We start from the raw sequence: 14,194 nt of genomic DNA on the forward strand, positions 1-14,194 counted from the left end.
ACCCACAGACTGGCAGGCCTGCTCGGATGGGGATAGAGTAGGGTGGAATGACTGAGTGGATGGACAGAGGAGGCACTGAGACCACAGACTGACAGGCCTGCTCAGATGAGGTTAGAGCTGAGTAGATGGACAGAGGAGGCACTGTGCCCACAGATTGGCAGGCCTGCTCGGGTGGGGTTAGAGCTGGGTGGATGGACAGAGGAGGCACTGAGCCCACAGACTGGCAGGCCTGCTTGGATGGGGTTAGAGCTGGGTGGATGGACAGAGGAGGCACTGTGCCCACAGACTAACAGGCCTGCTCAGGTGAGGTTAGAGTTGGGTGGTATAACCGTGCTTCTGCCATATGTTTCAGGTGAGTGCTCTGGGGTTCAGGCTTCTCCCTGTGGTTTCTGCTGGGTTCTCTGGTTTCCCCCCCACATTACATAGACATGCTAAGGTTAATTGGAGTTGCCAGATTCCCCATAGGCATGAATGGTGTGTGTGCCCTGCGATGGATTGGCGCCCCATCCTGGATTATTCCCATACAAGTTTTATCAATCGACCAGGTCCTAAATCTGGACCAAAGGCAATAAGTAGGAATTAATATGACTGTAATGTCCATCTTAACTGTGGCCTCTTTGTCTACATGTAGATGTGACAGCTTGTTTCAGTTAATTTGCACAAGGGTTCACTTTTATTATGACTCACTTATCACTGAAGTGTACCAGTAAATTCCCAGCATTCCTGACTCTGCTTTTGGAGTTCCATTACCTTCTTTCCACTTAAACTCCAACTGGCACCTTCGGTTTGTCCAGGGCTGTCTAAGCAATGGCATTCCACTTCAGATAGCTTTCAGTGGAGCGGTCCACATTAGTGTCCAGGGGTGTTGCTTTTGTATAAAATGAATTTCTTCCATGTCGACTAGGTGTTCACTGGGATCTTCACGGCTGAGATGGTCTTCAAAATTATCGCCCTGGACCTTTACTACTACTTCCAGCAGGGCTGGAACATCTTCGACGGCTTCATTGTCACCCTCAGCCTGATGGAGTTGGGACTCTCCAACGTGGAGGGACTCTCTGTGCTCCGTTCCTTCAGACTGGTAAGCACCCACCATTTGGAGATGACTCTTCGCAACACCCAGTATGGAGTCCATGTGACCCGAGGCGAGCACCTCCCATCCAAAAGGCAGTGAAATCGGCTTATTAAGTTGGGCCTAGGCAGCAGTTGATGTTGCCTAATTGATTGACTGGCACTGACAATGGCCCCTTCAGATGGGCAAAACCCAGGACTATATGTACACAAAAGATCTGATATACACACTGTATACCACATACACAGAGTAGAAATATCTGTCTATCTATTTATTTACATCCATTCTCTGAAACCACTTGTCCTGTTTAGGGTCGTGGGGGGTCTGGAGCCTATGGGCACAAGACAGGGAACAACCGAGGATGGGGTGCCAACCCATCACAGGGCACACTCACACATGCACAATTTGACAACTAAAATTAACCTCAGGATGTTTTTAGACTGTCGGGGGAAACTGGAGTCCCCAGAGGAAACCCCATGACAACATGGGGAGAACATACAAACCCCACACACTTGGAACTTGGGCAGAGACTTGAACCCTGGCCCCAGAGGTGTGAGGCAGCAGTGTCAATCACTGTACCACCTGTCTATTTATATATAAATATATTTCATATTTATTTTATTTTATAGGCCTTGTGTTGCATCTTAAGTTGCTTTACGAGGTGGCGTGTGACCCAGAAGGTAAGGAAGCAATGCCTGTAATCAGAAGGTGACAGGTTCAAATCCCAGGACTGGCTGAATTACTTTCCTGCCAGGCCTCCTAGCAAGACTGTTAACCCCCTATTGCTATCGAGGTCGACAGACCCTGCTTTCTCAGAGATGTACATCACTTTGGATTAAAGCATCTGCTAAAAAATATATGTAGAATCTTGCATATGTAAAATCCACTTGGCATTGATTTGTTGCATCCCCGGATTATACAAGCTCTTGGTTTTTAGCTAGTGCCCTTTTTATTCCCGCACGCTGCTTTGGAGGAAAGCATCTGCCAAACAAACAATGCAAGCGTGTTGTTTTACTGTAATTAGATGCTCAGCCTTGGATGAGGAATGTTTGGACTGCAGCGTAATTATTATCCTTTAAATAGCTAAAACACACAATAAAAATCAATAGCTGGTAGAATCTCTATTAATTTCTGAGAAGACCCATTAAACCCTGTTTGGCTAAACCGCTCATTTTCTTTTAGGGGGGTATTTAAAGTATATTTTTAATTCACAGTATTGATACAGTTGAAACCAGTCTTGGCATTAAAAGCTGGAGATTTACTGAATTACAAAAGGCCTTGTGAGAATAATATGATTTAAAAAAAAGCAAAAAAAAAAATTTACAAAAGCTGTTCTTTCTTACTTTGATAAGCTAATTTTTAAGATATGTACAGCGGTCCGACCTCAACATTTCTGGCTAACGAGAGGCGTGCAAATATAACAATGGTGCTTAGCATCTTATCAGAACTAAATGTTTATTTTTTCTGTTTCTGTAGTTGAGGGTCTTTAAGTTGGCGAAGTCTTGGCCTACGCTCAACGCCCTGATCAAGATCATCGGCAACTCAGTGGGCGCCCTGGGGAACCTGACCCTGGTGCTGGCCATCATCGTCTTCATCTTCGCTGTGGTGGGGATGCAGCTGTTTGGGAAGAACTACCAGGACTGCGTCTGCAAGATCTCCAGCGACTGCACACTGCCGAGATGGCATATGAAGGACTTTTTCCACTCCTTCCTCATCGTCTTCCGGGTGCTGTGCGGCGAGTGGATTGAGACCATGTGGGACTGCATGGAGGTGGCCGGCCAACCCCTCTGCATCCTCGTCTTCATGCTGGTCATGGTGATCGGGAATCTCGTGGTGAGTTTCACTTTAAATGAATCAAAGGCTTCAGTTTTATCAGGTCGACATTGGAGAACTATATGAGCTACACTCTGTTTGTAAGCCCTTTATGATACATCTCTCCAGCCTTTCAGTCTTTGTTATCCTAATGCTGCTATGCTCCTGGTTGTTGATTTGACTATAAGAGGCCTCACTTCATTTTTAACCCCTAACTGATTCAACTCTTCAGTCTTTCAGACTTTCTTAACCTTTTGCTGCGATGCTGTTAGGGATTTTATTGACCACATGACAGCTCGCCCTCTTTATAAGTTCATACTGATACAGCTCTTCAGTCTTTCAGTCTTTGCACTATGTTGCTATGCTTTGCTGGTGGCTTCCCAGACATCGTTTCACACGTAGCTGCTGCATATGAAGAAATTCCCACGATTTCTCATGATATACATGACAAATTAGTCCTTTTTCATCATGCTCCCTTGTCTGGCTGGTGTGTAGGTCATCTCTTTAAATGAAGCAGGCGTCATAATATGCTAAGTCTGTAGCACTGGTCGGGAATTCCCTGTGAAGCTGAACATATTAGGTGAGTGATGTGGCCTAGTGCGACTGATAGTTTGACCCATATACAGAATGACCTAGCTATGCCAACGAGATTATCTGCATTCATTCCCTTCAGTATGACATGATCACAAAGTTATTTTAGTCTGCTGCTTTGGAACTTTTTGGCTCAAATCAGTACCTCAGATCTTGTTAAGTGCCATTGGGATGACAGGAGTATTTGAGACATATGTACATTACTTCATGCTTGCAGTAAAAGCAGCACATCTTGCTATAGAAATGATGGTATGTTTTTGTCATCAAATAGAAGATCACCAGTGAGTTATAAAGCCTCTTTTTATCAGTTAGTCCAATTTCATCTTGCTCATATGTGATATTGTCTGGCTCATGAGTTGGTGGAAGCTCATGCGCATTGATTGGACGGAGTTGCTTTGCCGCATGACTTTACCAAACCCGTGAGACCAAAGTCATGTCAGATTTCTTGATCTTCACCTATCGTTTCCACAGAGCTGTAGAACGGCCATAATCTGCTGCAGACTTGGCCGCCCGGAAGCACAGAATGTGGGCTAAGAACAGATTGAAGTCAGGGAGAAACAACATGATTGTTCCCATTGTGGGTCAGGAGATTCTTACAGCAATAAGCATAGAGAGCATCTTTGCTAATCCAAACCTAAGCAGTTTCAGAGCAATGCGAATGTTGTAACAAGTAGCTGCTTAAATACCAAATTCCTGTTTATGCTCCGAAATGTTCCGAAATTTTCAAAAGCAACACTGAGTGGAAATGCGTGCAATCGATGGTAATTTTCCCATGGAGCAGCAGCCTGAGTGCGGAGAGTAGCGCTTAGCCTTACCCTGACAAAACTCTAAAGCAAAGCAACCTCTCCATGTTTTGACAGGCTATAGTTTTGGTAATGAATGCAAATCTCTTCCTGTAGGCGTGTCATACATGCGATCGCATCAGAAGGTTCATGCGACGGACGCTTAACTGGGCTGTCAGAAGCTCCAAAGGGTGCCTCGCCAACGTCAACGCGATGCACTCTCAGATTTCACGAAATACTGCCCGTGTCGCTGTCAACATCCTCAACTATTATCTCTACAGCTGCATGAAAGTTCCCCCCCGGCAAGCATGCCAATCCTTCTAATTTTTCCCATGGTTGGAAGTTTTGGCAAAGGCGTCTGTGACTTTTTTTGTAACAGGAAGACAGTCATCACATGCGTCCGTGTTTGGCTTCCTGAATTGACCGCTCAGTGGTCTCAGTAGTATGGTAGGAGCTCACTCAGGAGGGCTCTCAGATGTTCCTTGAAGATGAGAGGTTGCCCCTCCAGCCAAGTTGAACTTCAAAAGACTCTTGCACTATATTGATCTAGCTGGTTCATATAATGCAGTGTGAATCGACTGTTATGAAAAACAGATTCTGTTTTGCATTGGGTATGTGTATTCATGTTCAGGGGTGCAGTGGCCCCGGGAAGTATGTGCCTTCGTACCCTTGCCCTTTTCCTATTGCCCGTTGATTCATTATGGCTTGCCAAGCTGTTAATGACCCAGCGCTCCAAAGTTGCGTGACCTCTGATCCCAAGTTCCGGAACCTGTTCGGCCAATTGGATGGCCTTCTGGAATACGTGCCTTCTAGGTTCAGCGCGTCTAGTCGGAAGCCAGCTGCCACAAACCTTGGTCACACGGTCCCTTCCGCTCACTTCTCACGCACACACATTGTGCACAGAAATAGCATAATGTAGCCCTGTATTTAGGGGATGTCAGGGTGGACCCCAGCCCCCCTCACCACCTCCCTCCCCACATGGACAGCTGTTACTGTGCTAGAGAGCATTGTTGGCTTGGAGAATGTAGGCCACTGCAGGGAAAGCAAAAGAGATATATTACCTATTGATTGCTAGTTGCACAACAAAGGCCACTTTCCCTTTTATTAGTGAGAAATATGAATTATGTCCTCTCCATCTGGAAAAATCACTTCAGAGGTAGTCTGCAAGTTACATTTTAATTAACTAGAATTGAGAACCTTAAATTCCAGCTCAAGGAAAGAAACAGTGGCCCTGGGGTCAATTGCCTTGGACCCTTAATCCCCGGTACAAGGATTGGATTACTGCTTTGATCAAAATAGCTAAAAGAGAACAAATTGGGAGCCACTCATCGCCATCAACACCATCAAGTGTTCCCACATATCTAGCAATAGAAGTAAATATTAACTGAAGCTTGGATGTTGCTTAGCTGGAATGACCGCTTGATGTTGTGCTAATGTGAATCAGTTTAGAATGTTGCATCAGGAAATAATCCAAGCACTCGACAGGCTCTTGAGTTACTGGTTCGTAAGTAAAAGCACACAGCCTTCCGGGATTCCAGGCACGCTCCTGCTCCTGCACCCCACACCAGTGACAGTTGGTCTGTACTTCAAATTACGTGGTCAAGTCCTCGGGATAAAATGTCCAATCTTGTTATTGTTCTGCACACTTACTCTGACCCCAGTGAAATGCAAAAACATGGCTTGTTTCTCATTCATTCATTTATTTATTTATTTATTTGTTTGTTTTTTAAGAATACCAGCATTTGACATAATCTTCTTTGGGTCTAGCGCCATGCTGTCAGTAGGGCGTCCAGGTACGCCAGGTGTTGTCCAGTACATACGGTGATATGTTCTACTCCCTCCTCCACGTTTTTTGCTTACAAGGCCATGTCCTGTTTTTTTTGCTGAATACATTGCAAGTGTGCGAGTAAAAAAGTGATTCAGTGGGTAGCTGTGTGGCTGTGTACTTCCAGGCTTTGGGTTTTGAATCCTGCCCCGTCTCCATGCTTGTAAAGTTTGGTGTATTTGTTTCTCTAAGGACCTCTGAATGGGTTTGTCCCTCACAGTGGACTGTCACCCCATCCAGGGTGCCCCTTGCATGGGCTCACTGCCACTGAATGTGGCTCTGTGACTCTAGGCTCACTGCCACTGGATGTGGAATGCAGTGCAGCACTGGGTGGATTGTTTCTATGACACGGCTTCCTGTGATGCAGAGAATGAACACATCCATCTTCCGTAACGGTCTATCCCATACGGGGCCGCCATGCGCCTGGATCCCATCTCAGAGTGCATAGGGCTGTGGGAGGAAACGCACGCAAACGCAGGGAGAACATGCAAACCCCCCAGCTGTGGTGCTTTGGGGGCTATAGGGCTGCCCACTGAGCCATCCTCCACAAGTACAAGTCCTGTGAAGATGGATGAAAACCTCGATACTACTCTGCCTTTACTACGCAATATCTGACCACAGCGTTGTATATAACAGGAAAAAAACATTCTCTGCATCAAAACAATGAACTGGGATTCCAGTGCTGCTATTTCCATTTTCCCCAGTCTCTGTTTTTCCATTTACTTTAGTAAGTATGAAATCTAAACACTTTATTTGTCACATGACTAGACAACTGGTTAGTGCATGTGGGTGAAAAACAGATAAGTCCCATGATAGCAGTGACATAGTAGTGCAAACAAAACCATTAAACAATAGTGCAGATTGTTCATTCACTTTCAGTCCCATGTTTAGTTAGTTTACCAGCTAAAGCTTTTTTTTTTTTTAATCACTGCGTCATTCCTCACACGCCCCGGACGACAGGTGTGTGGATGTTTGTGTGGAAACGTCACTCTTCTGCATGTGTGTGTCGGGGTCACGGGGGGTTGGGGGGATGTGGCATGGGGATGGGACACAGCAGTCTGCCTCGCCACGACGACGGCATTCCTCAGAGTCCCAGCTTCCCAGCAGGCGCTAGTGCTAATCGCTATGGCGTGGCTCGTCCTAACGGCAGGGATGCTATTAATTTAAGCGTTTATTCAAACATGATAGGGTCGCTGGGGTCACATTCACCATGTTCTCAATTTAATACAATTTAAAAAAAACCTCTTTTTTTTAGGCTGGCGTATTCACTTTGAGTCCATCTGCCTGAAAGCTTATGATTTGTGTTTGAAATGAGTATTGATTTGCCATGTCTGATTTTATTGGTGTCATTCTGTTTGTTGTTGTTTTTATTATTTATGAGGTGACCTTCAGTGTCCTGAAAGGCACCTATAAATTAAATGCATTATTATTATTATTATTAGTAATAGTAGTCTTATGTATAAGAAACAGCCGAGGGGTATTTCTCCTTTTAATATCCCATACTGGGCGCCTTAAGTATGGACTACAAAGGAAAGCAGATGCAGACATTGGTAATGAATGGTTAGAAAATCATGTTTATTGACAGGTAGCCTTTGTCTATGAGCATAGAGCATTGTTCTGCCTTTGCTGTCAAATGGGGCGGCTCTGTTTTCAGTCTGTGTACCTGTGAGGTCAATAGAGGATAATGTGGTATTATCAGATATGTGGGGTTTGGGGGAGCCCAGGTAGCCAATGAGAGCAAGGCTGATGTGGTTTAGACCCGCCTTCTCTTAAAGGTGCGGTACGTCTGTCTGCGATGGGCCTTCACCCTGAAGTTTTGCTTTTGTTTATTTACTTAGCAGACACTTTTTTGAGAAAGCAGGGTCAAACAGTCTCTGGAAAGATTGGGGGTTACTCTTTCAACCCTGGGATTTGAATTAGCAACCTTCCGATCACAAGCACAGTGTTCTAACCCATAGTGTTATGGTCATAGTGTCATAGTGTTATGGTCATAGTGTCATAGTGTTATGGTCATAGTGTCATAGTGTTATGGTTATCAGCTCAACCTGACACTGCACTTTAAACTGGCTATAAGCATTTCTTGCAGAGTATTTCATTGCATCCTGTAAATTGTATATACTCTCTTGTAAATTCATAGGTTACTTTTCTGTTTTGCACTCTCTATAATTTATTTACAGTCTATTTTACAATTTATTTTCTAGTTTCTTTGTTATTTGCACAAAGTATGAGCGGTTCAGGATACATTTCACTGCATGTTGTACCTGTATAACTATGCATGTGACAAATAAAGAATCTTGAACCTTGAATCTAACCCATTGAGTCAAACACTGTCCCCGTGATCTGATCTGTGTAGTATAAATTTCCCTGATGGGTCCTTGAATTCATTTTTCAATTCAATAGTTAATAATAGTTTCCATGTTTATGGTTAAGAATGCTTCTAAGACAGCATTTACTTTGCATTTGTACATCAAATATACAGCATATACTATTGCACATATGTTATATTGAGTGCATATTAGCATATGGGCAAATAGAAGCAGATTACAATAAATGTAACAAATGCATTACCCATGTAAACCTCGATAAAATACAAGCTTTTATCAAGTTTTAACAAGTTTTTTTTTTAAAGTTTATACACATAAATGAGCCCTGAAAAAATGCAAAGATAGGTCAGTTACTTAAGCTAAGAGAATTTGTCTCTGGTAAACTTTGTGTGTAAGTGTCCCTAACTGTTTTATTAATAATAATCTTTTATGAAAAGATATATTGAAACTGAATGCAGCTGTTCTTGGAGGATTTCATGGATGTTCCTGATTTGTCCTAAATAATAACTTCCACCACCTCCTAGCAATTTAGGCCTCGATCTGTAGCCCAAAAAGCAGTATCTTCTGATGGTGTCTCCACCAGCCCACCCTCCGTTCTCACCTGCCCCGCTGAAGTGGCCGGCTTTAGTGCGGGAGGTGTTCATTCCTTACAGCGACTGCTGGTAATTAGGGCCTTCCCAGTGTCCTGCCGTAATCTGCTGCTTTAGCTGCCATCTTGCTTCCATGTCTATAGCTCACAGCTTACAAAAGTCAATCTGTCCCACGCACTTGGCTCTACCTCCCACCCGAGGTCAGGTTCTCAGGGGCAATTCTTCGATTTTTTAAGGTGGAGGGGCTATGATTCGTACGGAGGGAACAGTCTTATCATTAGCCTGGTCGCAGTAGCAGATGCGTAAAAGCTTCATCCTTTCCTGCGTTTCCTTGTCAGGACGTTGGTTAAATGAGCCATGCTTCTGATTGTTAGTTGCCCACCTCTCCTGTCACTCAAATTTCAATCCACATACCATCTAAAATACATGCACCACACCACAGCCAGAGGCACATTAACATGATGAGAGGCTCCTGGGACATTTTCAGAGGTCCTCCAAAGGTAAAAGTTGTCGACCAAGAAGGCCCCTTTTTGGTGGGAGGTAAGACCCCCCAGCTAAGCCCGTGCATTACAGTGACCCTGACCATAATGCTTCAGCAGAAACACAGAAGTCCCATTAAGGTAGATATAATAATATAATTAATGTAATATAAGAATATTATAAAATATTAATATATTATCTAGAATACATGGGTTGTCTGCTTGCAAAATGTGTGCTGTGTCTGATGTGTATTGCTCGTTATGAATTAGGTTTCCAGTTGATCAGTCAATTCATTAATCAATCAATCAATCAACAATTATAAAGTTTCCTTAATTATTTTCTGCCTAGCAAATATTTTTACCAGTTGCAATTGAGTGTTGTCAAAAAGTGATACTGTACATATCTGAAAAAAATGTTGTAGAATAACATTTTATTTAGCAATAATATGCTGAACATAGGAATGACTTTGGTTTAAAGGAAGGTTAGTCAAACTGTTTTGACTAAAATGTAGCAGGTCTTTCAAAAAGGGATCTTTAAAAGCCAAAGAATGGTTATTTTATGTCTGGCCAAATGTCACAGCGGTTTTCAGTCTCTTGACATAATAATGCAGCTTCTACTACTCATATACTCTGTGTGTCCGTGGTTCTGACAGCTTTGTAGAAAAAAAGTTATAGAATACAAACAGATAATTATTATGGAGTTTTAGAGACAAAAAAAATCTATGTCCTTAAAAGAATCCTGGTGCTGTTATTATCCTATATAAAATGTTCCTGAAAGAACATGTGATGAAAATATTTTCCATAGTCTTGAATCTCTGTTTAATTAAACATTTATGAGATCCTTTAAGGAATACTTATTCAATTACTTGTTCCAAGTAATTGTTGTGTTATTTAAATATAGATAATATGGGTTCCCATGTGTACTTTCATTATAAACGTCAGTAAGACATCAGATAGTTCACATCAGGTTGTGATGTCACCACGACGCAGAGATAAGCCAGTGCTGTTTTTTCCGCAGCTACGAGGCTCCTGTATTATGAGGTTAATACCTGCAAATAAAACAGGAAAATGAAGAGCGCTATTATGGGATTACAGAGAAAGGAAACAGGTGAAAGGAAAGGAAAGACAATGCATAGAATTTTATGAGATTAACCCAAAGAAAGAGGAAATCAGAACTTGGGCAGTGAATAAAATGCAGAACCCGAAAAATGGAATTAACCATCAGCCTCATATGACACAATCACCAATATCCAGAGCACATTTTAAGGAGTTCCCCACAAACGAGTACCGGAATGTCAGGAAAATGACAGGCCACGCGCTGAAGGCATGCTGCGCTTTGTGAAGAAGGTGCCACATTAGATTTCTTGCAGAATCTCCTGCTAGAAGGGGGAGGTGGAGAAAAGTGGACACCATGTAAATTGATGCCATTTTGTCTTTGGAGATCATAAAAGTCTCATCACCGTAAAAGGCTTTTTTTTTGTCAAGATCAATACATCTGAGACAGTCCTTGGATGTGGGGATGCTCCCCTGTTTAAAAGCTGGCTAAAAATAAAGTTTGGCTCCCAGAAACACAGGACCTGGTGGCAGTACTTTAACAGATAACAGAGGTGCACAGTCAGCAGAACCTTCTCTACACATGGTCTATATTTTCCTTTCTCTACACCATCTGGCTACTGACATCTACATGGCTGTTTTGTTGCACCTCTGGGCCGTTGTCATAGAGTCATTTTTGCCAAGGATTTCACTACTTTATGAGTTTTCTAGACTTAAAGGTATAAATATTTCAGAAAACTTCTATTCCCAAGACAATGTTGGTGTCTGATGATGATGATGATGATGATGATGCCCATAGCATCTCCTTCTCCATTTATTCCCTCTCTGAAATGTATTTCACTCTATCATTTGATTACAACTGTCATATATCCATAGTGCATTTTTACCAGAGGGAAAAATTAAATAATCAATATTCCAATGTTCAATGATAAATAATAATAATAATAAAAAAAGTGAGATGAATTCTGGAAAATGGCATGTCATAAGTGAGACAATTTTTTTAATTTGGTAAACTAGTGAATTCGGAGGGAAAAAAATTAAGCAATTACCTGACCGCTTGGTGAGTGGTCAGTGGAGTGAGACTCGTGGAAAATGACACATCTATGAGCACACAACACACAGCAGGAAAGATCAGCGAGACTGTGCCGCTTCTTCATCAGACGCAAGGTGTTTTATGCTGAATGCATGGCTGTCAGAGAATGGGCTTACCCAGACTGCGTGTGTGAGTGTCCGTCACAGACTCTCATCTCCGTCCACTTCGGGCCCTGACTTAGGGCTGCATTCTGGGCGAGTCTCTTGCCGCCTGCCGCTCGTGCCTAATTGAGATAACATTAAGCAGGGTCCTGGCCATTCAGCAGCGAATGGGACCTTCAAAAAGGGGATGGACGTCATCGCCCGGCTGAGCCATTGTGACCGAGGCCCAGACGGCTGCCTTCAAAGGCTGCCTGCTGTATATCTCAGCTTGCTTGATCTGCCCATCACCAGCCAGAGAATGGCTGGCCATCAGTCCTGGGGGCCGGGCTGAATGGGGGGAGTCAGAAGCCTTTCCTTTTCACAGGGACCCTTAAAACATCACTATTTACAAAGGGGGGGCAGGTTGAAGCGGTCATTAACGAAACTGAAAATAATTCTGATAGCATGGCTTATGGGGACAGCAGTGGTTATTTATATTTTGAATATCTCCTTTATTGTCATCCTCATGATACCCTTTATTGTGTATGGTAGCTGTGCACTAGAGCTGAGCTGGTTTTTGGATTTTCCACGTTTATTAATTATTATTGTCATACCTGCCTGTATCTATACTCCTCGAGTTTTTCTTTGAGCTTCCTGTTAACGCCCCCGGTCTGACTGACATATTTGCCCCCTGCTGTTCCTGCTGAGGTACTGCACGATAACACAGGTCAGCTGCTTCTTTCTGGTTTCATAGGTAATGATCTAATTATAGGCTTAAGACTGCAGGATGTTTCAACTCCTGTTACACGTCAGTAAATGCTGTTGCATCTCAAGAATTTGCATGTTAGGGAAAATTCTAGAACCACTGACAATTGGCAGTTGATCTTGCATGCGGAGCGAATGGCAAACGAGGACAGTGAATCACTCCTTATCACGCCTTTCCTTTTCTGTAATACATGCATAAAGTCACAACACGACCGTCACATACCGGTTGGTGACGCCGCAGCCGGTTGGCTAAAAGCTGAAGTGTAGCTGACAGATGCGCAGGTGCTAGCTAAAGCTCACGTGTAGATGCGCAGATGCTAGCTAAATCTGAGCATTGCCGGCTCATCTCTCTCTGTCACTGTCAGATAGCTACATGACAAGCTGCCATAGCAACATGCTAACTGCTCGTGTGAGGCACTTACAACAAATCAATCTGACTTTAAAAAAATCAAGCAACATGAGAAACTTTTAAGAAAAAGATGTTACTATTGATTTTATTTTATTTTTTATTTCTTTATTAACTCAAATACCAATTTTGATTTATGTAACCTGATTAAATTTTATTTGATTGCGCATAACGGACAAAATATCAAAATCATAAAATAAATTTGAAAATAATCAATTGCCAGCCTTGAACAGTCTGATCTTAACAGTTTCATAAAGAGCTTTAGTATAACCTGGAACCAGGGAAGTATGGTTAGACATTTACATGCCATTTGAATATTAGCGCTAATTTACACAAACTTAACAACAGCTAAATGTTTTGTGCAACAACAGAAGTTTTCAAATAAAGTTTTTAAAGTTTCTAATCGTGACAGAGCAGTTGCCAGTTTGAGTCCCGGAAGGGACTCTGACGTTTTTTTCTAGGTGTTTGACGTCAGCCCCGTAGGTCCCTTGGATGAAAGCGCTTGCTAATTTCCTCCATACACAGCAATTCCCAACCGCTTTCATTCAGCCTCTACTGTCCTTAATTTGCAAGGAAACGTCCTGTTTAATGTACCACGTCCATGTGAGACCTTTTGCAGGCAGCTTGCAGCTCTCCATGCTTCTTTCACGTCAGCTGCTGATCTAGTCCCTTATTTTGCCATGGTGTGTTTTACCTAAAATTTGTGTTATATAAGCTACACCACCTGGCACAATAATTCCCTTAGGGAATCTTCTTTAGATTGTTTGTGTCCACGGACATGGGAGCGCTGTAAGATGTCAGGCTATATCAGCAAGGTTTGCATGATGCATTTTATTCATTTTTCTCATCCTCTCATCTCGTGGTAGCATGATTTGCTGAATGTGCGGTGCTTTAAGTGTGACCGTCAAATGCTTTTCGCATACTCTGGTGCTGTCGTGTCCCATAGGCCCGTGCAAAACTTCTTTCACTCGGGCTCATAGAGGATCGATCACCTCTTCTGCTACTGGCTGCAGCACTTGTAGAGTTTTTGCATGGGAGGTGCTCAGAACCATTGAACATCAAGGTAGCTCATTTGAGAAAACACAGACAGATCCTCACAGGCAAGGATGCATCCCTGCTTGAGTCTCACTTCTGAGCTCCTGGCTCCATCCCAGCCCCTACAGCACCCACACACATCTCATCTTCCTTACCGGGAAACCCACTCAAAGACCGAACGGTAGCATTATGAAGCGCTAGTGAGATGCTCTCTTTCCTCAGTTGTCCCAATATGACCCTTACGGATGCCGATTTTTTTTCGTATATATGCAGCTGCGATCTCAGCACTT

The 14,194-nt window shown here is 43.1% G+C and overlaps 1 protein-coding gene across 5 annotated transcripts in view; it reads left to right on the forward strand.

Annotated features, from left to right (window-relative positions):
* Nucleotides 1-14,194, forward strand: part of LOC111850087 (sodium channel protein type 2 subunit alpha-like) — a 130,495-nt gene that overhangs the window by 74,623 nt on the left and 41,678 nt on the right. For all 5 annotated transcript variants that reach the window (XM_072712245.1, XM_023823605.2, XM_072712247.1 and 2 more), the window contains 2 exons: nt 905-1,078; nt 2,546-2,902. In XM_072712245.1, the coding sequence (XP_072568346.1) occupies nt 905-1,078; nt 2,546-2,902 (531 nt within the window). The remainder of the gene's footprint in view (nt 1-904; nt 1,079-2,545; nt 2,903-14,194) is intronic.

Source organism: Paramormyrops kingsleyae, chromosome 1 (genome assembly GCF_048594095.1).
Source record: "Paramormyrops kingsleyae isolate MSU_618 chromosome 1, PKINGS_0.4, whole genome shotgun sequence".
In the NCBI taxonomy this organism is placed as follows: Eukaryota; Metazoa; Chordata; class Actinopteri; order Osteoglossiformes; family Mormyridae; genus Paramormyrops; species Paramormyrops kingsleyae.